Below are 24323 nucleotides of genomic sequence, written 5' to 3' on the forward strand. Positions count from 1 at the left end.
CTCACCAATGAAATAGCTCCCCCTGAACCACAAGGGTCATTGGGCTGCACTCCCTCCCTCCTACAGAATGAAGTCCAAGCTCCTCAGACTGACTTGGCCACAGGCTACCCCTCTGGCCTTGTCCTTTGTCTTTTTGCGCATTTTGTTCTAGTAACATCAAACTGCCTGTAGTTTCCCCTGCACATCATGTATCTTTGCTTTTGTGTATGCTGTTTCCTCCTCCTGGGATGTTTTCCCCACTGGCCTTATCTTCCAAGATTCAGTTTAGGTATCATCTCCTCTTTGAAGCTCTCTTGAGTCACCAAACTAGGCTAAGTGTTCCCTCCTTGTCATCCCATAGTTCCCAATTACTGTACCCCACACTCACCACATAGGATTCTGATTATCTATTATCTGTATAGATGTTTTCTTCCCAGTATATTAAAGAGCTTCTATGGTAAGGTGATGGCTTACTCATCTTTGTATATCAGACCTTGCATTGTGCTTGACACACAGTTATCAGCTCAATGAATATATAATGTAGGATGATTTATGGAAGGAGACCAATGGACTAAGTCAAGTGGACTCTGGTGACCCTAGAAAACAGTTCTAGTAAAATAAAGGAGAGGCTGGAGGGTAAGTCATGCCAAGAGAATGTCAGCAGTACATATCAATTATCCAAGTGGTTTAGCCATACAAGAAAAAGAAAAAAATGGGATATAAGTTAAAAATGCAATAAGCTGGAGAGTGGAGTTTTCTTCTATTTAGAGGAAGGCCTAAATACGTGTAAAGACTTAAGAGACTGAGAGGCAGAAGGGAGATCTTCTCGACTTCAATTTCCTTATCTGCCTTATCCACCTCCCAGGGATGCCACGAGACCCAAAGGAAAACAAGACATAGGCATGAAAATTATTTGAGAATTTTTTTACATTACTATCCTCTGATAGATTTTTCTGATAGCTTCCAACTACTCACAGAATAAAAATCTATAAATAAAAACCCAAAGCTGACATTTAAGATTTCCTGGCCAGACACAGTGGCTCACACCTGTAACCCCAACACTTTGGGAGGCCAAAGTGGATGGATCATCTGAGGTCGGGAGTTCGAGACCAGCCTGACCAACATGGTGAAACCCTGTCTCTACTAAAAACACAAAAATTAGCCGGGCGTGGTGGTGGGTGCCTCTAATCCTAGCTACTCAGGAGGCTGAGGCAGGAGAATCGCTTGAACCCAGGAGGCGGAGGTTGTAGTGAACCAAGATTCCAGCCTGGGCAACAGAGTGAGACTCCATCTCAAAAAAAAAAAAAGAAAGAAAGAAAGAAAAAAAAATTTTTCCTATGATCTGGTTCTAACTTTTCTTCAAATACTATTATTGCCCCAAACACCCTGAATCCAGCCAGAGGAGATTTTTGCCTTTGCTCAAGCTATTCCCTCAGCCTCAAATGCCCTCCTCTTCATCTCTACCAGGCAGATACAATAAACATTTTCAGAGTGGTTAGTATATACAAAATACTGTTAAAATTCTATTGATTCTGGAAGGTCCTATTCATATGCTATTTTGTCCATGAACCCTTCTTGCCCTTCCCACGGAAATGATACTTTGTATCGATTGTAGCATGTATTCTACTTAATAATGTAGCTTAAGGGTATGATTAGTCCTCCCAACAGACCATGAGAGATATGGGAGGTTTTAGGGCTGTGTCTTGCTTGTGTTCCTATCTCCAGTATCTGTGCATGGTACATTGTAGATGCTCAATGACAGAATAAGTGAAAAAAATAATTTTAGGAAAAGAATGTACATGGGTGGACAGTCTCTTGGGACACAAAACTGGGTGGGATCCAGGATCCAGGAAAAGAGAAGCATCAACTTGTCGAAGAAAAGAACGTCTCCTGCCTTGGGAGGAATAGCAGATAAGCTTGGAGGATGGAAAGGGGATAGCCTATGTGGAGACACCGAAGTGTCCAAATCCCAGTCCTGGCTCAAATGCCACCTCTTCATTAAGTCTTTCCTAAATCTCCTCCTAGAGACGACCCCCAGCTCAGCTCAATCTCTTTGGATTTTCTACCTTGTAGAATTTTTGTCTTGATAAATAAAATTCATAGAAAGCCATTGGTTTGGACTGAGCTCCTGCACTAGGCACAACAGGCCAAATCAAAATAGAGTCACTCATGCTAAAGTTCCAAGCCACAAAGCTGCAATTAAGCTGTTCATCTGACCTTCGAAGAAATCAGAAGAGAGGGAAAATAGCCATATCCCCATGATAAAGGAAGTCCCTTCTGCCTTAACCAATACAAGTAAAATAACTTTGAAACTTGTTCGTTTCTGCTTTTTTTTTTCAGCCCTTTTCTGTCTATAAAGACAATCTCCTCTGCTCAGCTCATCAGAATACTCATCCTAATTTATAGAATAAGGTGTTGCCCGTTGCTAGAATCACAAATAGCCAGTTAAGATCTATAACTGTGTTGTATGAAAGGAGAGAAGGTTAGCACTCCCCTCGACAAGGATGGAAGAGGCCCTCGGGCCTGACAACACGCATACGGTTAAGGCATTGCCACCTACTTCGTGGCATCTAACCATTGTTTTTGAAATGGTGCTGGGAAAACTGGCTAGCCATATGTAGAAAGCTGCAACTGGATCCTTTCCTTACACCTTATACAAAAATTAATTCAAGATGGATTAAAGACTTAAATGTTAGACCTAAAACCATAAAAACCCTAGAAGAAAACCTAGGCAATACCATTCAGGACATAGGCATGGGCAAGGACTTCATGTCTAAAACACCAAAAGCAATGGCAACAAATGACAAATGGGATCTAATTAAACTAAAGAGCTTCTGCACAGCAAAAGAAACTACCATCAGAGTGAACAGGCAACCTACAGAATGGGAGAAAATTTTTGCAATCTACTCATCTGACAAAGGGCTAATATCCAGAATCTACAAAGAATTCCAACAAATTTACAAGAAAAAAACAACCCCATCAAAAAGTGGGCGAAGGACATGAACAGACACTTCTCAAAAGAAGACATTTATGCAGTCAACAAGCCACATGAAAAAATGCTCATCATCACTGGCCACCAGAGAAATGCAAATCAAAACCACAATGAGATACCATCTCACACCAGTTAGAATGGCGATCATTAAAAAGTCAGGAAACAACAGGTGCTGGAGAGGATGTGGAGAAATAGGAACACTTTTACACTGTTGGTGGGATTGTAAACTGGTTCAACTATTGTGGAAGTCAGTGTGGCGATTCCTCAGGGATCTAGAACTAGAAATACCATTTGACTCAGCCATCCCATTACTGGGTATATACCCAAAGGATTATAAATCATGCTGCCATAAAGACACATGCACATGTATGTTTATTGCAGCACTATTCACAACAGCAAAGACCTGGAACCAACCCAAATGTCCAACAATGATAGACTGGATTAAGAAAATGTGGCACATATACACCATGGAATACTATGCAGCCATAAAAAATGATGAGTTCATGTCCCTTGCAGGGACATGGATGAAGCTGGAAACCATCATTCTCAGCAAACTATCGCAAGGACAAAAAACCAAACACCGCATGTTCTCACTCATAGGTGGGAATTGAACAATGAGAACACTTGGACACAGGAAGGGGGATATTACACACCGGGGCCTGTTGTGGGGCGGGGGGAGGGGGGAGGGATAGCATTAGGAGATATACCTAATGTAAATGACGAGTTAATGGGTGCAGCACACCAACATGGCACATGTATACATATGTAACAAACCTGCACGTTGTGCACATGTACCCTAGAACTTAAAGTATAATAATAAAAAAAGATCTGTAACTACATTTCTTGTAATTTTGTCTTTTGGCAGTATACATATCTTATTTCCTTTCCCAGACCAGAACCTCTCTGAGGGCAGGAGGAACCCGGTTTTCCCTACTTTACACATGACGCATAATAACCACTCATTCAATGTAGGTTTACTGGATGGATAAATAGGAATGGTGGGTAGATAGGCGGGAGAGTGAGTAGACAAATGCGAAACAGTAAAAGCTTGCGCCAGGAAAAACAGTGAAGAGCGAAATCTCCAGACCCCCGATTAAATGGTTTAAAGCGAAGCCAAGCAAAAACCTCCCGTCCTCTCTGCGGCAGGGAAGAGCAGGTATTCGCTGCTCGCCTTCAACTTTGCTCTGAGGACCTCTCGTTAGTATCCCCCGATTGTCCTTCCTAATGCCTGACTGAATCCTGAGGCTAGCCTTCAGCGAACATCTACACCTCCTTGCCCTTCACGTGAAACCGAGCCTGTAACTACACGTATCCTTCCGTCCCCGGCCTCATTTCCCCTTCCCCTTCTCCGATCTCGCAACCACTGCTAGTAAGGCGCGCGTGCGGGCAGCCCTGGCCGGTAGGGGAGGGAGGGACCTGCGACCGGAAGCCGGAAACCGGAAGGGGGGCTGTGAGGACGTGTTCCGAGGAAGCCAGAGCCGGAGCCGTGGCCTGCCGGGCCAGCGACATGGAGCCCCTGTACCAGCAAACGCACAAGTGAGGGCCGGTCGGGGAGCGGGCAGGGGCTAGGCGAGGCGAGGCCAGGTGAGGCTGGCTTCTGGGGCTGGGGCCTCGGACGTCCGCCAGGGTAGAGGCCGAGTTTTTCCGCCAGGGCATTGCTGGGGATGCCTCCGAAGTGCTTAATCCTTGGCGGGACTCCCAGGACAGCCACAGACAGTGGGTTCAGCCTGGGGCCTGGAGACGTGGAGCAGATGACTCCTGGGGTCTGCAAGTCCGTGACTACCTGCTGGGTAGACTGGGTGAGGGGAACGTGGCACCTGCAGGTTATAAAACTTTGTCCAGCACTTGTCAGTCAACTCGGTGCTCCTGGTTGGTAGAGCTCGAGAGGAGACACGGAGTAGGAGACACGGTCCCTGGCCGTAGGAGTGTACTGTTTAATTGGAGAGTCAAGGCACTTACGGGAAAGTATTTGTATTGTATTCGATTTATACTAAAGACCACATTTTTATGGTACAAAGAAATTGCTGTCCACGTAGCATTCACTATTATTACTTGCTAATCGTAGCTGGTTACAGGTTATCGCTAAGAAAATCAAATTGTAATTTAGCTTCTCATAACTTAAATTCCTTGGTAGTGTCCTTTATTCGCATCGTCCTGCACTTTTGGAATTGCTGAGTTACGTAGTTGAGTATGGTAATGGGGCCATACTTACCCCAGTTTTTTGAGGGGGCAGAATTATGATTTTTACCCTGTTTTGGGGGGAAAGGAAGTTTATGATTTTTATTTTTTTTTGTAAAATATACACAACATAAGATTTACTGTTTTAACAATTTTTAAGTGTACAATTCAGTGACGTTGAGTACATTCACAACTTACATCAACTACGATCCATTTCCAGAACTTTTTCATTATCCCAAACAGTGTGCCTGTTAATCAGTAGCACCTCATTTCTTCCTTCCAGAGCACCTAGTAACCTCTGTTTTATTTCTCTCTATGAATTTACATATTCTAGATACTTAATGTAAGTGGAGTCGTACAGAATTTGTCCTTTTGTATCTGGCTTATTTCACTTAATGTTTTCAGGGTTCATCTATATTGTAGCCTGTTACCAGAATTTCATTCCGTTTTATGACTGAATAATATTCCGTTGTATGTATCTACCACATTTTGTTATCCATTCATCTGTTGCTGGGCACTTGAGTTGTTTCCACCATTGGGGTGTTGAGAATAATACTGCTAATGAACTCTGGTATTGAAGTATCTGTTTTAGTTTCTCTTCTCAATTTTTTGAGGTATATACCTGTCCTATTGAGAACTTTCAAACTTATGCTGTAGTTCTGTTGATTAAAACACTTAAAATCACACTCCCAAGGCCTGGAAATGAAATGCCCTGAAACATTAGGAATAAGAGGGTGATGATCCTCTTTCTCTTTCATTTTCTAAGTTTATGGGTTTCTTTTATTTTGGTGATGAAGTGTTTCATTTGGGTGGGTGAAAATACAGAGCCTACTTTGTAATGACAGAATTTTCTTTTACACCGGGGAGCCCTATTCTCACATAAACATTATAGGAAGGGACTTAAACTAGTCTGTGAGTAATTTAGAGAAAGAATGAAACGAAATTATGTTCATGTTACTAAGAAAGGGCCGATCTTTCACAATAGCAGGGCACAATGGGCATAGTAGTGCCTTGAAGTTAATCTATTATGTATGGTCTTATCTAGTTAATTTAGTTAAAAGATGTTGCCAAGAAGGCCATGACCCGTTTTATATTCAAGAATGATTTTGTTTAGAGAGTCTTAGACTACCTGTTTTCAGTGCAGCTAATCACAGAGAAAACTGCATGGCTCAGAAGAGGAATTCTAAATGGTACCCCAAACAAGGTGTGTGGAGTGTAGATGCTCTGTAGGCCTCCAACAATGCACCCTTGGACTCTAGCAGCTTGCCAGTTTTTTCTGCTAAGGGCCAGATAGTAAATATTTTAGGCTCTGTGGGCTATACAGTCTCTGTAGTGACTACTTTGCTGTTATATTGGGAAAACAGCCATAGACAATATGTAAACTAATTGATGTACCTGTGTTCCAGTACAATTTTATTTATCAAAACAAGCAGTGGGCCAGCTTTGCCCCACAACTATTAGGCCCTCTGTTACCCCGACACTCATTAATTCATTGAATATTTATTGAGCACCTACTATGTGCTGTGCACCATTCTCAGTGCTGGCAGCACAGCCCTGCCCTCGAGGAGTTTACCTTCTTTTATGCTGCAGTATCTTGTCTGTTTTTCCTCTCAAGTGCTGAACCAGGAGTGGGAGTTCTGGTTCTAGACCTCCTTACTTTATTTTTCCTCATCTGCAGAATGATATTATAGTTTGGGCTGGTTAAACTGTAAGGCTCCTTTCAGTTCCATAATACAGAACTGGTGACTGAATGACTTTCACAGGAAACACGTGGAGTCCAGTGAGCACCAGCAATGAACTTTTGCAACTGCAGAAATTAGTGATTGTAGCTGAGTTGACACAACAGTAGCTGAACTTATTAATTTTACTGGAACTTTGAACCCAGTTTGTGGTTATCTCTTGCCATGTCCCTGAATACATTGAGTACATTGGAATTAGATTGACATTTTAAAGTTACTTGAAAACTCCTGAATCTACCTGAACAATGAATGAATGAAAGTAAAAGATGAAAAACAATAAACATTTTACACTTAAATGTTTAATTTAGATGAACTTTATAGAGGAGCTAATAGCCAGGCTTCTATTTTTGAGATCCCAATGTTTGTAAAGGTGACAACATTTGTCCCCTATGTAGTCCAAGATCAGTCTCCTGTCCTGGACCTTATCGCGTGTCCAGGACACAAGAAGCACTACATTTAACAAGCTCCCCCAGTGGTTTTGATGAGCAGGTAGGCTTAAGAACTGTTACCTTATCTCAAGACCATTTTTTTTCCTGAGCAGCTGAGGTTAAGAACTATTACCTTATCTCAAGACCATGTTTTTCCTTTATAGATTTTGCCCTTTAATGAGCGAAATGTAAAGGCAAAGTGAGTGAAATGAAAATGACCAGATTGTTGCCACTACTTTTAAGTAAAGTTAACAACAAACTTACGTGATGCTGTATAAGTTACACAGCGTTTTCATGTTCATCATGGTCAGAGGCAGCCTGGATGCAAAGTGGATGTTAGGGGGTGGTGGGCGGTGGTGAGCAGTTTCATGAACTTTTGAAAAGCACTTCCATTAAAAAATTCTTCCTAGATATTCTGTAAACCTTTTTTAAAGACAGCTACAATGACCCTGGCTTATTTGCTAATATTTCTCTGCTTTGTTATATTATCACCCAAGCCCACAATGGACCCCATGCTAGAGAGGGCTGAGACTTCTTTTTCCTCATATCCACGCTCCCAAGTCATGCTTGCATATCACCTGTTTCTTATGGACTTCCAGTGTGTTGTGTTGTCAGAATTCCCAGTTCAGTCTGAGACAGATTTTGCACTTGGCATATTAGTAGTTCCCACCTTGCCGTTCATACTTGCTTTGTTGTTTCACATTTATCTTTTCTTAGCATGAAATGTAGCGACTGGAATTGTATTATTGGCTACATCTTCTCTGATTGGTTCAAAGCAAATAGAGATTTGATGGGAAAAGTCAGTGGATTATGGGCCTGTACAAAAGTGCTTTGATGAACATCCCTGCCATGTACATCTCCTCAGGGTATGCCAGAACCTCTCTAGGACACATTCCTCAAACTGCTGGGTCATAGGATGGACACATGCTTTATTCTACTAGTTATTGTCAGAAAGCATTTAAAGTGTTTTACCAATTTATAATCCTACCACCTGGGTATGAGAGTTCTAGTTTCCCTATTTCCTTATTAACGCATGTGTCCTCAAACTTTAAAATATTTGTCAGTTTGATGGACTAAAGAAATGTGATCTCGGCCGGGCGCGGTGGCTCACGCCTGTAATCCCAGCACTTTGGGAGGCCGAGGCAGGCGGATCACAAGGTCAGGAGATCGAGACCGTCCTGGCTAAACAGGGTGAAACCCCCTCTCTACTAAAAATACAAGAAAAAAAATTAGCCGGGCATGGTGGCGGGTTGCCTGTAGTCCCAGCTACTTGGGAGGCTGAGGCAGGAGAATGGCGTGAACCCGGGGGTGGAGCTTGCAGTGAGCGGAGATCGCGCCACTGCACTCCAGCCTGGGCGACAGAGCGAGACTCCGTCTCAAAAAAAAAGAAATGTGATCTCATTGCTTTTCATTTGTGTTTTCCTAGTTGAGTGTTATTTTGTATATTGATTGACCATTTGGGTTTTCTTTTCTGTCATTTGCCCTTTCTTCATTTAAAAAAAAAAATGCCTTGTTTGACTTTTCCTATTGATTTGTAACAATTCTTTATATATTTTCTGCACATCAGTCCTTTGTTATCTGCTGCAGATACCCTCCAGTCTGTGCCATTCATTTATTTGTTTATTTTGTGGCTTTGGTGTACAGAAGTTTTTGGTTTTCATGCTGTCAGATGTATCCGTCTTTTTCTTTGTGGTTTGTGGGTTTTGTGGGGGCGGGTAGTGTTTGGATTTTGTCTTATTTAAGAAATCCTTCTGTAACCCGAGGTCATTTATGCACACCTGTATTTTCTTCAGAAAGTTTGAAAGCTCTGCTTTTTCCATTTGGGTTTTAAGTGAGCTCGAGTTTATTTTTATGTGTTACCCGAGGTGGCCTTTTTCTGTACGGATAACAAACCGGAGCTGTTGGCATTTATTGGAGTCCCTTCTTTCAAAAGCTCCCAAATACGTGGGGCTGTGTCTGGGCTGTTTCTTTCCTCTTGGGCCAGTTGTAGGGTTTGCCTTTCCTTGTCCGTCTGTACCTGCACTGCTGCCGTATTGTTTCCATTGTTACTGCTTTGTAAGTCATAATGGCAGGTGGGACAAGTCATTCCTCCCCCTCCTTCTTCAGAGTGGTCTCGGCTATTCTTTACCTCCCCCTTTTTTATTATGTGACTGTTCGTGTTGATCATATTACCAACTTTCAGATTTTTCTGTTAAATCAGCATTGAAAATTTAGCTCACATCCTGCGTCAGGACTTCCTTAGAGTCCTAATTCTCCTTTCTGTCCCCATTACCCTCTGGTCCCCTATACCTGTTCCCTTGGTTGCCCTGCTTCAGATGTCGGCTACCTCAGGCTGCATTCTTACATCAGCCCCCATACCTCCACACCCTCGCATCATCCCAGAATATCCCGGACTTACTTTCCGGAAGCAGTGATCTGGTCTCAGACTCTAGCAGTGATTTCTAGTTGCTTAGGGCCACAGGTCTTGCCTAGGAGCACCCTGGGGAGTCATTTGACAGCTCGCCCAGCTTCTTTTGGTGCCCGAGGGCATGTCTGGAGGCCACAGGGAAGCCCTGGAAAAGACTGGGCACAAGCTGAAGCCAAAGTTGGGTGCCTGGCTGGCACTGGTAAATGTGGGGTCCTGGTTTGCAGTGCTCACGATGGAGAGTGGTTGCTGACCTTTCCTCCAGCGTTGGGGATGATGTGAGAGTCCAGCAGGCCCCCTTCATGTGGGCCCTACCCTGGGGAAGCCTCCACTGTGAGCACCAGGAAGTGGATGGTGGGGCCAGCATAAGCACTATCCCGAGGACTGATCATGGAGGACCGCTAGGAAGGGGGTCTTGAGATGACCTTGGCCAGACCCTGGGAAGCCTCCAGAGAGTGTTACCGAGATCCAGGGTACAGTGTTGCGTTTCCAAATGAGATGGCAGTTCCTTCTTTCCTTGATATTGTCGGGGAAAGATGTTTACCAAACAGGAGGTCCCTGTCTTTCAGGGACTTCCTCTGAATGGTTTCCTCAGTGAGTCACCTCAGCGTCCTCTCCCCCGACCCGATTCCCTTTCAAGCAGCCCACCCTACTTGTAATCCACATGTCTTGAATGAATTTTTGCGTATCATTTTCTTCTATCTTCTTTCACCAAGTGATGTCTCCCTTCTTCACAGTGATGCTCAGAACTCTCTCCATCCACAAAACTTACCTGGTTTCTCTTTCTCAGCCCCACCCCTCTGTCTGCTTGCCCGTGACACTGCTGTGCAGAGCTGCCCCTCTTTCTGTTTGTTTATACTTATGTGGATTGCTTTTCTCGTGCATCTTCCCAGGGCTTGTTCATGTCTGTTCAGCCTGTCATTCCTCATTATGTTGTTTCTCAAGGACAAGGATTATATCTCCCTTGCCCTTTGACTCTTCCTAGTACAGGCCAGTGCTTAGCACATTAGGTCATAGAACAGAAAGTATGATTGGCCGGGTTCAGTTCGAGGTTTATCACTTGCTGTGTGATCTTGAACAAGTTACATAACCTTTCTGGGCTTCAGTTTTTATAAAATGAGAATGATAATGGTACTTTCCTCATAGGGTTATTGACTTGGCAGAGTATCTTGGATATGGTAAGCACCCATAATCTGCCTATCAGTGTTATTGTTAGTAGTTAAGATATTAGAAACCATGCCAAAACGTGGGACCTAAAGTGCCACGTACAAATTTTACAGTTCAGTGATGCTGTCAATTTAAATCAGTTACATGTTGGCATCAGAAAAATTGTCTTTCCTGACTGAAGTGCTGTTGATTACTCCTGTCTCACTCATTTCCTCCCTCTTCCTTTGATAGGCAGGTCCACGAGATCCAGTCTCGCATGGGACGCCTGGAGACGGCAGACAAGCAGTCTGTGCACAGTGAGTAATTAACTGTGGAGACCAGAGTCCTTTCTCTGATGACAGGGTGCTAATGGGTTGGGTTTCCTGACTGCACTCTGCCTCGGGGGCTTAATGATTCAGCGTGGAATGAGTTTTGTTGTTAGGGTGGACAGAAAAACCCTATGGCAAAGTCACTGATTTCCCTGAGTGTGCCCTTTGGAATCCCACAAGTCTTATCCCCCATTACCCCTCCACTCAACCTGACATGGCCCTATGGGAATGGAAGCGCTTGCCTCCATCTGTCTTAATCTAATTACCTAGTCCTTAGAGGAATGTACTCCATAAAATTCAGAGATGTTTAACTGGAATTGGCCATTTCTTCTGAGCTAAGAACTGTGGCTTTTTAGGAGGATTATTCAGAAACGAACAGCAATATTAATTAGTTTAGTTCCCACAGCATCGTTTCTTTTGAGAAGCATGCTGGTTTTTTGGTTTTTTTTTTTTTTTTTTTTTTTTCTCTATTCTAAGGAAAGGTCCTTTTTCTGAGTTGGTCATATGGACACCACCTGCGGGGGCTGCCTACCCACCCGACTGCTGGGCTCCCTCCAGACCCGTTCCTCCTGTTCTCTCATGTCTCCTTTCACAGCTTCAAAAGCAGCTCTGTTCTTGGTTCTGTGCCCCACCTTGTTCTAATCTCAACTGTCTTTGTTCACTGTGGGCGCAAAGGGCTAGGAAGGGGCAGTGTCACTGCTGTCACTTCTTTATGGGGCAAGAAGCAGTCTGGATGCTTTCTTTTGTGCACAGTTTAGCTTCTTTGTTCATCGGACTTTGTTTGCCTTCTCAGCAATCTCATTGTTACATGATTAGAAATGGAAAGAGATCATTTTGACTGTCTTATCGAAAGGGATAAGGAGAATGACCGTATTTATCATATCTCTTTACCTCTGTGGATTCTTTCCTGGGCCTTTCCTATTGATATTTGGTCTATTTTGGGGACGTCAACATTGCTCAGCCCACCCATTCTTACAGAAAGCTTTAAGGGAAGAAAGCCTTAAGGGAACTCTCCTCTGTATGTTTCACATACTAATCTTCCCCTTCCTTTATGCCTTTTTTTTTTTTAATTAAAAAAACTCATTACTATAGGGAATTCAACTGGCAGTCTTTTTACTAGGTATTTATAATCCACATCTGAGAATCCCAAAGGAAAAGAGACCTATATCAGAAAATTTAGCTTAAAGTATTTATTTGGACAACCTTTGCATGTTTATTTTCTAAAGGTAGGAAATTTATTTCTACCTTCAGCTTTTTTAAAAAATTGGCATTGTTATGTCATTAACAGCTATATACATTACTTTTTTCAAAACAACATTTACGGCATAACTTGAATTTTTTCTGTTATTCATTAGTGTATACATCTTTCTCCTTTTGAAATACATAGTTCTAGTTTATTGGATATTGAAAAAAAAATCTCTGATTTATCATTCTAATTTAAGTTCACTATCTCTTTTCCAGCAATTATTCTTTTTTCTTTTTTGTACAGTAGTAGAAAACGAAATCCAAGCAAGCATAGACCAGATATTCAGCCGTCTAGAACGTCTGGAGATTTTGTCCAGCAAGGAGCCCCCTAACAAAAGGCAAAATGCCAAACTGTAAGTGCTGACCTCTGACATGGCTCTGATACTCCAGGCCCATCAAGACAGGCTTTTCTCCCGGGGGGAGGCGATAGAATATTCTGAAAACCCACATACATGTTGAAAAACTACGACTATGCAAAGAAAAAGCCCCCCCAAAGGGCACAATTCTATCTGAGTGATGCCACTCAAAATAAATAGCCTATGAGGTTTGTGACTCAGAAACCTTATGACCCCTTACCTCTTTGGTGTCATTTTGAAATTTTGCCTCCAGTTCTGTTTTTTGACTAGACCCATAGCCAGCTGAAGCCTAATGTTGCCATGGAGTTTTGTTCTGCTCTTTGGTTCCTGCTGGGTTCTTCTTGGGTTGAAATGAAAAATCACTTTAATCAGTCCACCCATAATGAAATGCTGATCTAATGTTTGATACTCCAGCATGAAATTAAAATGAAACCACCCTCGCCACCTCCACCCCCAGCACCTGTTTCCAAAAGTTTTATGAAACTTCGTGGATGCTTTACCTCAAAGATGCCCTTGGGCTTCTTCCAGGAGAGCGATATAATCCATAGAAGGTCAAGAAGAGGTCAGCGAGCCTGCTTCCTGTCCCCTGTTCCCTGTCATGCATCCAGAATCAGAGAGCAACAGATTCTGAAGTCAAGCTGCCAGAATCTTGTGTGCTACCATCTCACTTTAACCACAAGTTACTTCTTTACTTTCAACATCATTGATCAAAATCAGATCTTGTGGTGAGGGGGTATAGTGTGGGGTGGTGTAGGGAGAAGTAAGGAAACACCGTCTTTCCTCAATACAAAGCCTGGCCCCCTCGGATTCTGCTGCCCTGAGTTTCTGGAATTTAATCTCTGTCTCCATCAATTCCAGTCGGGTTGACCAGTTAAAGTATGATGTCCAGCACCTGCAGACTGCGCTCAGAAACTTCCAGCATCGGCGCCATGCAAGGGAGCAGCAGGAGAGACAGCGAGAAGAGCTTCTGTCTCGAACCTTCACCACTAATGTAAGCCAGGCCTGCGGTGAGGGTCGGCCTACACTTGACAGATTATGGGGGCTGGAGTTCAGATCTCTGAGCGCCATCTGTTTTGGGGGTGTCTGAAAAAGACTGATAATGAGGAAACCAACTGGAAATGACAGGAACTTTGTGCATTGCCACAGAGACTAGACCTAGACAGAGAATCCCTTTTTCTAAGACAAAAACCTGAAGAGGAAGCAGTTAAATTGAAGGGGAATAGGCAGAGGTGAAAATTACCTGGTTGGACTGGTCTGAGACAGAAAGGTGGAAGTTCACATGGTAGAAACGTTTTTCTGATCAGATAGAGACAGATGATTAGAACTTAGGCCATTTGTAGAGAAGGCAGCATTTCAAAGCTGCCTGCGGGCAGTTGCCATTGTGCCGAGTATGTGTGTGGTTCCAGTGTCAGGTGCATTAAAATGTTTTTGCCCCTAGTCTGAGCAGCAATTTGGAGGAATTTGTTAACAGATGTTTAGGGTTAGATGGACTGCTTGCCTGAGTCTGTCTGAAAGTGTGTTGGTTTGCATGTTTGATTTCTCAGAACCCATTGTCCCTGCCCTTTAGTCTTAACCAGATCGTTTCCTGCACATGGATGTAGAACATACTGGCCTTTTCTATGTCCTGCATAATATATTCCACTAAAGGAAGTGTGCTTTGGCTTTTTGTATTTTGTTTTTTTACAGAGATTATTTTATTTCTTTTATTTATTATTTTTTTTTTTTGACAGAGTCTAGCACTGTCACCCCGGCTGGAGTCTGGAGTGCAGTGGCACACAGGTGCCCATCACCATGCCCAGCTAATTTTTGTATTTTTAGTAGAGACAGCGTTTCACCGTGTTGGCCAGGCTCGTCTCGAACTCCCGACCTCGTGATTTGCCTGCCTCGGCCTCCCAGAGGGCTGGGATTACAGGCGTCAGCCACCGCGCCTGGCCACAGAGGATTATTTTCTAAAGAGATGTTAGCTTTCTAAGCCCCTTGTTAAAATTCACATCATTTCCTGCTTTGTAGATGTTTAACCCTCAATGCTGCATCCTTACTTTGCAATAAATTTCCCCAAGTGTTTCAGGCTGTGCCAACATAGTTTTTGCTTCCCCAGACTAAGCAGTCAAGTCACAGTGTTTAACAGTTCAAAAATGTAATGAACTATAAGACACACTAAAAGATGTTTGGATTTTAGATCGTTGTAATGTAGTATTCAGGCCTTTTTTTAAGCCAAGGATGATCGCTTAGGATTATTTTGTTTTTTGCCAGCCTGGCGTGATGCTGTGCACACAGTCAGTTCTTAATAAACATTGACTTGCCAGATGAAACTTCTTCCTGGTCATTCTACCATACGGAGCTATAATACGTTTTTCTGAGAGATAATGGCCCATCAGCCATACTGTTTTAGATGGGAGGGTAAGAAAGATTTGTATGTAAATGGCATTTCATAAGTGCTTGTCAAATTACTGAAGAGAAGTCTCTGAGTCTTTCAAACACCAGCGTCTTTTGACGCACTGGGCATTAGCTGCATGCAGAAAACTAGTTAATTCAGGCACTAGGAGTAAAGCACATGATGAAATTAAAAGACCTGACGCCTACCTGTGAGGAGCTCCCCTGTTAGCAGGGGCAGTTGAAAATGCACATGTGCAAAATGATTCCAAATCTGAGCAGCAAAGAAACAGTGACATAACCTTTTTTTTTTTTTTTTTTTTTTTTGGACAATTGAAACTGGAATTTAGGTGGTAAAAAGCACTAGTGGAGCAGGGCACAATGACACACGCCTGTGATCCCAGCACTTTGGGAGACTGAGGCAGCAGATTGTTCAGGAGTTCACCATCCTGGGTGACATGGTGAGACATTGTCTCTACAAAAAAATATAATAATCAGCCGGGCGTGGTGGCATGAGCCTGTGGTCCCAACTACTCGGGAGGCTGAGATGAGAGGATCACTTAAGCCTGGTAGGGCAAGGCTGCACTCTATCCTGGGTGACAGAGTGAGAGCCTGTCTCAAAAAAAAAAAAAAACACGAAACAAACCCCAGCACTACTTGGCAGGAGAGTTTGTGATTGGCAGAAGAGAGAAGGGAACGCTCTCACAGCTGGCAAGGACTTGGCTTGTGTCTATAGTCCACTTTCAGTGCAAAAGGAGAGCCACCAGGCTGGGCGCTGGTGTTTCCCTCTACAGTGTGGGTAACAGGGCAGGCCCTGCGCTCAGTACCCAGATTCCCAGCTCCACTGGACTTCTTACCAGCTGTGGGATCTTGGACAAGTTATTCTACCTCTCTGGGAATTTTTTCATCTATAAAATGGGGAGGCCTATAGACAGATTCCTTGAGCACAGGAGTTCGAGACCAGCCTGAGCAACTTGGTGAAACCCTGTCTCTACCAAAAATACAAAAAAGAGAAAGAAAGAAAGAAAAAAGCTGGGCATGGTAGCGTGCACCTGTGGTCCCAGCTGCTCAGAAGGCTGAGGTGGGAGAATCATTTGAGACCAGGAAGCTAAGGTTGCAGTGAGCTGAGATCGCGCCACTGCACTCCATCCTGGGTGACAGAGGGAGACCCTGTCTCAAAAAAAAAAAAAAAAAAAAAGAAAGAAAATGCAGAAGCACAGCCTCCTCTATCCTTAGTTAACCCTCAGTCTACTTGGAGAGGTAAACTATAGATAAAATAGCTAAAGGACACAAGAAAACATTTAACACTGCATTAAGGGAAAGCCAAGGAAAGGAACATTTGGAACAAGCTAGGTTAGTGAGTAGTCAGAGAAAGCCTTTAGGAGACACCCAATGAGGTCCTGAAGGAATAGCTTTTTCTAAGAGGAGATAATGATACAGAGACAAGTATCATTGGAATGAACGATACTTGTGGAGTGGAACTCATTTGGAGAGTGACAGATCTGAGAAAGTTCCTCTTCTGTGTGGACAGAGGCCACCCCAGGCCTTTGCTTGGCTTTTTCTTATCCATTAGGGTCCGCTGATTCTTGCATCAGCCCCTCTGGCTGTTCTGGCTTGGCCTTGGCCAAAAGACAGAGCAGTCAGACCCCAGGAGCTGACTGACAAGCAAAGTTAATCAAGTGCCTGTGTTTCTTTCACAGGACTCTGACACCACCATACCAATGGACGAATCACTGCAGTTTAACTCCTCCCTCCAGAAAGTTCACAACGGCATGGATGACCTCATTTTAGATGGGCACAATATTTTAGATGGACTGAGGACCCAGAGACTGACCTTGAAGGTGGGGTCCCTGCAGGGGGACAGGGAGAAGGCCTCTTGTTTTAGCCTCATCCAACAGTTTAGTAACTGTGTTTATATTTTGATTACATGTCCTCAAATTGTGATATTTTGATGACAAGACAGAGCCCTTGAGTTTGGGATCCTTTCTGTTGGAGTTGAGTTATTGTGAGCCTGAAAGTACCCAGTTCCTTTGCCAGTGCTTGAAACAAACCATGAAGTGGCCTCTCTTAGGATCCAGGTCTTTTCCCATTTACTGAACTTACCATGAAAGTGAGTGCTACTATGAGAGGTCCAATCACAGGCTGAGAAATTGTGTTACAGAATCTACTCTTGGAAGAATGAAGACGTGGCTTGTCCTTTGGTACCTCGCTTTAAGGTGGCTTTCCCTTAAGACCCCTACTGTGGACTGCCTTATGACTAAAACCTTTTGTGTTTCAGTAACTGAATCCCCACTGTGCAGTGTTAGGGCTGCTTGGTTGTTTGCAGTAGATTAGAGCTTTAGAAGCTTCTAGAGCTTCTAAAGCCCGTGCTGGTGATCCCAGTGACTCTTCACTCCCTAGCCTCAGGTATTCCTAGAAGCCCTGACCAGTTGGCACTGCTGAGACTCCAGCCCCTGGGAGTGGTTTACAGAAACATTACACAGACTCTGATGTCAGTCGTGATGTTTCAGCCTCTGCCCTTTTCCTGTATCAACCCTGATGGATAATAGGGCGTGGGTTCTGTCTGTTATCAGGGTGTGGTCCCCTGTGAATGAAGCACTCCCAGCCACTGAGCTGTGAGAAACAGTCACTCGGAAGTGTGAGCTTTATCTTAGTTTTTGTTGGATCACGTTGAGTCTGTCAGCTCCACAGGACTTCAGTACGTTTCTGAACAGTCTCTGCCATCTCTACGGGGGAGAGGGTCAGGCAAGCTGCAAGTGACACTCGCCTCCTGCTGACAGTTGCAGTGTCTCAGATGGCCTGGAAGGGTGGTCTCCAGCAGCCTGCTGGGCGCTCCTCTTTCATGAGAGCCACCTGTGGTGATCTGAACTGATACATGTTGATTAGTCTGCCCTTTCTTTAGAAAACTGCTACTCCTTTTCATATCTCAGAAAAACAGTAGAGGTCTTTTAGGACCAAACTCCATGTCACACTGATAAAGAGCCAGTGGGGGTTAGAGTGTCCTGTAAAGGCACATGCTAGCTTCCCACTCAAGTCTGGCAGCGCTGGGACATCTGCACACCTCCTGCCACCCACACTGATACCAGAGGGGAAGCCTGTGAGGTGGCTGGGGGTTGAGACTTGAGGTTTCTAACTTTTCTCTGCACACCTGTGGCTACCTGGTATTTGTCTCTTGATTCCCTCCACCCACCTCCCACCCTACCTCCGTCAGGGGATTTTCCATCTACGCCATTCAAAAGGAACATAGGAGAGGGCATGAAGGGGCTAGGCCAAAGCACTCTGATGACTAGGGCCAATTTGTGGCTGAAAATGAATACATTTTTTGAAATTTATGGTCATTTTCAAGTGATTTAGAAGGTTGCTCCTTAGCCTCATACAGTGATGAAATAATCTGTGTGTTCAGAGCTAAGCAGGACTTTAGCAAGAGTCTGATTGTATTGTCACTATCTTGGGAAAAAAAAATACAAATACATTTCTCTGATCTCTGATGGCAATGAAGTTTGACTTGTAATTTCTCTGGCTGAGGCTTGTTAATTGCCCTCTGGGCAGAATGTAGATTTTGGATTCCTGTCCATGATGCCTAATGTTGATCTCACTTTCCTTGTTTCTCTCAGTTGCTCATTAATGTGTATTTATTAAAAAAAAAAAAAAAAAGGATATGGGGCATGAGGTTAGATGCCATCCATACAAGTTGCAGTGGGTGATATGTGCTGAGTGACGTGGGGTCTGCTCTGGCATTCCCTTATACTTGTTACTTACTAAGAAATTGAATGTGCTTTAAGCTGAAAATTAGAAAGCAGTAGGGAAGGACAGGCTGGATGGTTTGGATTGTTGGTTTAGGAATAAAATGCCCTTTTGTTTTGGTGGTGGGTGATGCCATCTATAGAAGGCATCAATTAAAGCTTTTAGAAAAAAACATAGGAGAATATCTAAAAACTGCAAACAGGCCAGGCGCAGGGACTCATCCCTGTAATCCCAGCACTCTAGGAGGGGTGGGTGGAAGGATTATTTGAGGCCAGGAGTTCGAGATCAGCCTGGGCACGTAGTGAAGACCCTTTCTCTACAAAAAAAAAGTTAGTCATGTGTGGTGGTGTGCACCTGTGGTTCTAGCTACTTGGGAGGCTAAGGTCATTTTTTAGGTCATTGTGTTGGTGTCGTTCTGTCTTTCCCACTTCAGACCCTCTTGTAAATATGGACTTGACCCACCCATTATACTCAGAAGAAACCTCAAAGATTGTACTCTACAAAGTAAATAGGTTGGTATCAACGATTATTGGAACTAGAGAGCCGAGGACAAGTTTTTTGATGTTGCCTTCTTTTTATAGTATAAAATATTCTAATTTTAAGTATTTTTGTTGAGATATAATTTACAGACAGTAAGGTATACAGATCATATTTTTACAATTCAGTGAATTTGGGCAATTGTATCAGCCTTTATAACTCACACTCCCATCAAGGCCCGGACCATTTTCATCACCTCTGAAAGATCCCTTGTACCCTTCCCAGTCAGTTGACCCCTCTGCCCCAGGCAGCCACTGTTGTGATTTATTTCACCATAGATGAGGTTTGCTTGTTATTGAACTTCATATAAAGGTATTCATACTACTCTTTTCTATGTGGCTTCTTCCTCCCAGTTACGTTTCAAGGTTCATTCACATTGTTACCTATTTAATTCCATGTTGGTAGTCAGGTACTTTCTGTTGCAAAGCACTATTCCATTGGTACAGGTATACCATAGTTTGTTCATTCATCTTGTGATTAGTGACACCATTGTTTTCGGTATGTATTTATTTATGTATTTTTTTGAGACAGGGCCTCCCTCTGCCACCAGGCTGGAGTGCAGGGTTGTGATCTTGGCTCACTGCAGCCTGGAATTCCTGGGCTCAATGATTCTGTCACCTTAGCCTCCCAAGTAGCTAGAACCACAGGTGCACACCACCACACCTGGCTAACTTTTTTTTTTTTGTAGAGAAAGGGTCTTCACTACGTGCCCAGGCTGATCTCGAACTCCTGGCCTCAAGTAATCCTCCCACCCACCCCTCCCAGAGTGCTGGGATTACAGGGATGAGTCCCTGCGCCTGGCCTGTTTGCAGTTTTTAGATATTCTCCTATGTTTTTTTCTAAAAGCTTTAATTGTGGCTTTAGCTTTATGTTTAATTCTATGACCCATCTCAAATTAATTTTTATATATAATGTGAATTGAGGTTCAATTTTTACACACTTATCTGTAAGAGGGATACATACATATAAAATATGTGTCTGTGATATTATATAGCCAGTCGTTCCAGCACCATTTGTGGAAAAGACTTTTCTTTCCACTTTGCATTGCTCTGGTACCTTGATCAAAAATCAGTCGACCACATGAGAGTGGCTCTATTTCTGGCTGATACTGCTTTCTGTGTATTCTGGGCATGACCAAGAGAATGTATGTTGGCAAAGCTCCATCTCCTGATGCCATTCACCCACCCTTGGTAAAGCAACTTGATGTTTGTTTGTTTTTTTTCTCTTCTCTTCTGCCCCAGGGGACTCAGAAGAAGATCCTTGACATTGCCAACATGCTGGGCTTGTCCAACACAGTGATGCGGCTCATCGAGAAGCGGGCTTTCCAGGACAAGTACTTTATGATCGGTGGGATGCTGCTGACCTGTGTGGTCATGTTCCTCGTGGTGCAGTACCTGACATGAGCCAGCCACGCTCAGTGGCTGAACAGCATTCCCATGGCCTGCAAGTGTGTGTGTAAGAGAGAGGGGGGCCCAGAGGCCACCTTTTGAAATGTGTGCCTGTCTGAACTGTGAAGACACTTGGGAGTGATTGTGATCTAATTTCCAACCTGCTCTGTTTTCTGTGGTATCTTGGAGGGGGAGCTAGTGCCACCACCATGAGCGGTGCTTAGGAAATGAAAGAAGTCCCGGGTCTGTCTCTCTCACTCTCACTCTCACTGGGGGAGGGAAAGAATGGCTTTGTTCACACAGCTGATGCATGCCCTGGGAAGGTGTCCACAGTGAGCCCTGCGTGCAGGACTGTCCACATGGTTCACACCTTCTCACCATCAGGCCTTTCTGGCTCCTGATAGGGTGGAGCAAAAGTGAAAAGGAAAGGAAAGAAGCCTTCTTTTCTCACAGCCATTATATTAAATAGTAGGTCGATTCACATGCTCGTGCTCCTGGCCACCTCCCCCGTGCCCCAGTGACATGTACATGACTAACTGCCAATACTTGTCACCCTTCCCTGGAAGCAGCTACCTAGGGGAAACAAGATGTAGTGCTGTTGCTGATAACAAGTAAGATTTTCCACACTACAGCTGGGTGTTTCTCTTTTCTAAAGTGAGGCCAGTGTTATTTCCCGGGAGTGTTCAGTCATGACCCTAGTCACTGATTTTTTCTAGTTGTTAATAGAGTGGTTGGCTTTTAAGGTTCAGAGACTGTGGCTTGGCACCTGTGCCCAGGCCTTGTGGGCCTTTGCCCCTTAAAAAGTAGCTGTAGGCAAAGATTTGTGATTTTCCAATTACAGTCTCAGTTCTAGTTTTAGTATCTCTAATTCTTTGGTTCCCTTCTCTTCCCTGAAATATATTAGCACCTGCCAGCCAGGCCCCCATTTGGCCCAGCCAGTGTGGGCAGATCCCACTGTGGAGACATCTGTAGTGTGTGTGTCCTTGTAACACTGTTTTCAGGGACTACGACCTTTTTCCTTCTGTGACCAGCCCTGGATTCAGGCTGTACTAATACTAGGTATATTGTGGAATTTAGTATAAAGCCAGTCTATCTTGAAGTCCATCTAATGTGATGAATCACTGAAAGTCTCAGAAAGACCTGGTTAGTGTATTTTCTCATTTACCCCAGGCCTTGTCAGCCCTACCAGCCCTGGGCACAGTAGCTTCATGGCAAGACGTAAAATGACACTCAATCCTTTAGAACTGGTAACCTGCTCAGTATTAACCCTACCTTTGGTTGTCCTGCCCCACCTGCTCTGTTAGTTTCTTGTTGCTTGAACTGTCTTCTGTCTTATTTCCCTTCTTTTCTGTGTTCCTCTTCACCTCCCTTGTTCCTCTCCCCGCCACTCTGTAGTCGTGTTGGTCTGTCGGGCACGTCTGTGGCATAGCTCCCCTTTGGTAAGTTTTCTTAATTGTCACAGATCAACTGAGTTTCCTGGATGCAGATTTCACACTTTTGGTCGGAGGAGATTTCCATTGTTCCTACCCCTCCGGGCCAAACGGGCCCTAGGTTTCCAAGGAAGGAGGGATCTGTGACTCCCAAAATGGGTTGGAGCCCTGCCAGAGTTAAAGCAGTGACTGGAGGGTGGACTGAGGGGTTGCGGCATCTTTAGACCTAGATCTATCTAACTCTGGGGAGGCACGCTGACATTTTCCATTACACCCAGCACCGCTGCGGTGCCAGGGACCTAGCGCGGGGCTCTTGGTAATCCATAAAATGGATTCTGAGACTGCGACGGCATGGCTGTCCTGTTCCCCAGGAACCCAAGGATCCTGCCAAATAGCACACTTTGGAGGAAGGTCTGCAGGGAGCAGCTGAGCCATTTGTTCTTGAACTCTGGGAGGCAGAAGTCCCCACACTCATCATGCGTGGACTGACAGGACGTGTTTTTGTGGTGTGCACCAGTGCTTTCCACACTTGACAATGGTTGGCTTTGATGAACCCTCATGTTGCACCTTCAGAGCCAGTCCTCTCTATAGTTTGGAATAAAAATTGCAGAGGTGGTTTTTGGGTCTTTACTACCTGGGGTGGGTGGACAGCAGCCAGTGTGTCTGGACACCCAGGGGCATTGAGACTGTATGTTGTCACATGACCACTTTTCTTCACACATCTGCTTTCGGTGCCTGGTGAAAAATAGACCTTGGCCTAACAGTGTGACTGTCTCCACCGCCTCAGTGTAGGGAAGGGTCCAGGCCAGGGAAGGAGCACCCTCTAGTGGAGGCGGGGGTGAATTCTTAGGTCGAGCTGATGCAAGAAACTCCGGTAGCCAGCCTCTGTGACCTTGTACGTGAGTTTGGTGTGCCTATTGTGATTTAAAACAGGTGGGTTATCAAGAGGAACTTGGGATCTCTTTATTACGTGGACATTTACTTCAGGGGGGACCACTGTAAGAAAAGCCAAACTCCAAGACCAAGTAAGTTAGGGGAGTCTTGATTTTTTAAAAGACTTCACTGCGGAGTTCTGTACACCCTTTGCCCTAATGAATTTGAATGGGTTTGATTTGCAAATTTGGATTTACACCCATTGTTTTTGAAGCACATCAGCTGAATAAAGTTGAGGTTTATTTTATTTAGAAAATCACATTTTGTAAAGGAATTTGATATTCACTTTTATAACTGATGGCCCCCTTTTTTTACGTTTCTAGGCCATAGATTCTCAAACACTGCTCCATGGCCAGGGGCTGGGCTGGCTGCTTCAGAAGCAGTGGGGAAACTTTTTAAAATTACATATTCCTGGGGCCTATCCCAGATCTGAATTAGAACCTTTTTTAAGTATCTAAGGTGATTTTATTTTATTTCATTTTTTTGTTTTTGAGACAGAGTCTCGCTCTGTTGCCGAGGCCGGAGTGCAGTGATGCAATCCTGGCTCACTGCAACCTCTGCCTCCCGGATTCAGGTGATCCTTGTACCTCAGCCTCCTGAGTAGCTGGAGCTACAAGTGTTCGCCACCATGCCTGGCTAATTTTTTTTTCTTTTCTTTTTTTTTTTTTTTGTATTTTTAGTAGAGACAGGGTTTTACTATGTTGACCAGATTGGTCTTAAACTCCTGGCCTCAAGTGATCCGCCTGCTTCGGCCTCCCAAAGTTCTGGGGTTACAGGTGTTAGTCACTGTACCTGGCCTCTAAGGTGATTCTGATGTGTGTATTTTGGAACCACTGTCTCCTAGACAGAAAGCTTCTGTCTCAAAGATGATCACATTTGTGTAAAAAGCAAAACTTGTTAAGTCCAAAATAAATTCTTACTGTTTATATCCTACCTTAATCCAAAAAAGATTTGAGGAGACTTTGAGGAAATAACTGAAACAGTGAGATAAAAAGAAGTGAGGCACAAGAACAAATCATGTCGGTGTAGAATGTCGACATCAGGAAAAGGAACTCAAACGTTGTAACGCCCTAAGAAATGTTCTGGGGAACCCTTAATTTGACTTTGAGCTCCAGTAGCCAA

At 44.0% G+C, this 24323-nt stretch overlaps 1 protein-coding gene and 1 non-coding gene across 5 annotated transcripts; both read left to right on the top strand.

Moving 5' to 3' along the window:
* The first annotated feature begins 2439 nt into the window (after positions 1 to 2439).
* Positions 2440 to 2565, top strand: LOC115831645. Its single transcript, XR_004027168.1, has one exon. It is a non-coding gene; the product is annotated as a U6atac minor spliceosomal RNA (small nuclear RNA).
* Positions 2566 to 4402: 1837 nt separating this feature from the next.
* On the top strand, positions 4403 to 23460 carry GOSR2 (golgi SNAP receptor complex member 2). Of its 4 annotated transcripts, none has more exons than XM_030799735.1 (6): positions 4409 to 4507; positions 11119 to 11183; positions 12685 to 12793; positions 13655 to 13787; positions 16870 to 17010; positions 20692 to 23460. In XM_030799735.1, exons 1-6 carry the CDS (start codon positions 4479 to 4481, stop codon positions 20851 to 20853), a joined length of 639 nt encoding a protein of 212 aa, XP_030655595.1. In that variant the 5' UTR covers positions 4409 to 4478; the 3' UTR covers positions 20854 to 23460. The 4 variants fall into 4 exon arrangements, with proteins under 4 accessions (XP_030655598.1, XP_030655595.1, XP_030655597.1 ...); XM_030799736.1 differs by having other exon boundaries at positions 4421 to 4555; XM_030799738.1 differs by lacking the exon at positions 16870 to 17010 and having other exon boundaries at positions 4403 to 4555.
* Positions 23461 to 24323: the final 863 nt, after the last annotated feature.

Source organism: Nomascus leucogenys, chromosome 19 (assembly GCF_006542625.1).
Source record: "Nomascus leucogenys isolate Asia chromosome 19, Asia_NLE_v1, whole genome shotgun sequence".
In the NCBI taxonomy this organism is placed as follows: Eukaryota; Metazoa; Chordata; class Mammalia; order Primates; family Hylobatidae; genus Nomascus; species Nomascus leucogenys.

Bases quoted from the DNA above. Each gene is read 5' to 3' on its own strand.
- GOSR2 (XM_030799735.1), top strand. From the start codon at position 4,479: ATGGAGCCCCTGTACCAGCAAACGCACAA. The intron at 11,184-12,684 runs GTGAGTAATTAA...TTTTTTGTACAG, and splicing joins AGACAAGCAGTCTGTGCACA to TAGTAGAAAACGAAATCCAA. The intron at 17,011-20,691 runs GTGGGGTCCCTG...CTTCTGCCCCAG, and splicing joins CCCAGAGACTGACCTTGAAG to GGGACTCAGAAGAAGATCCT.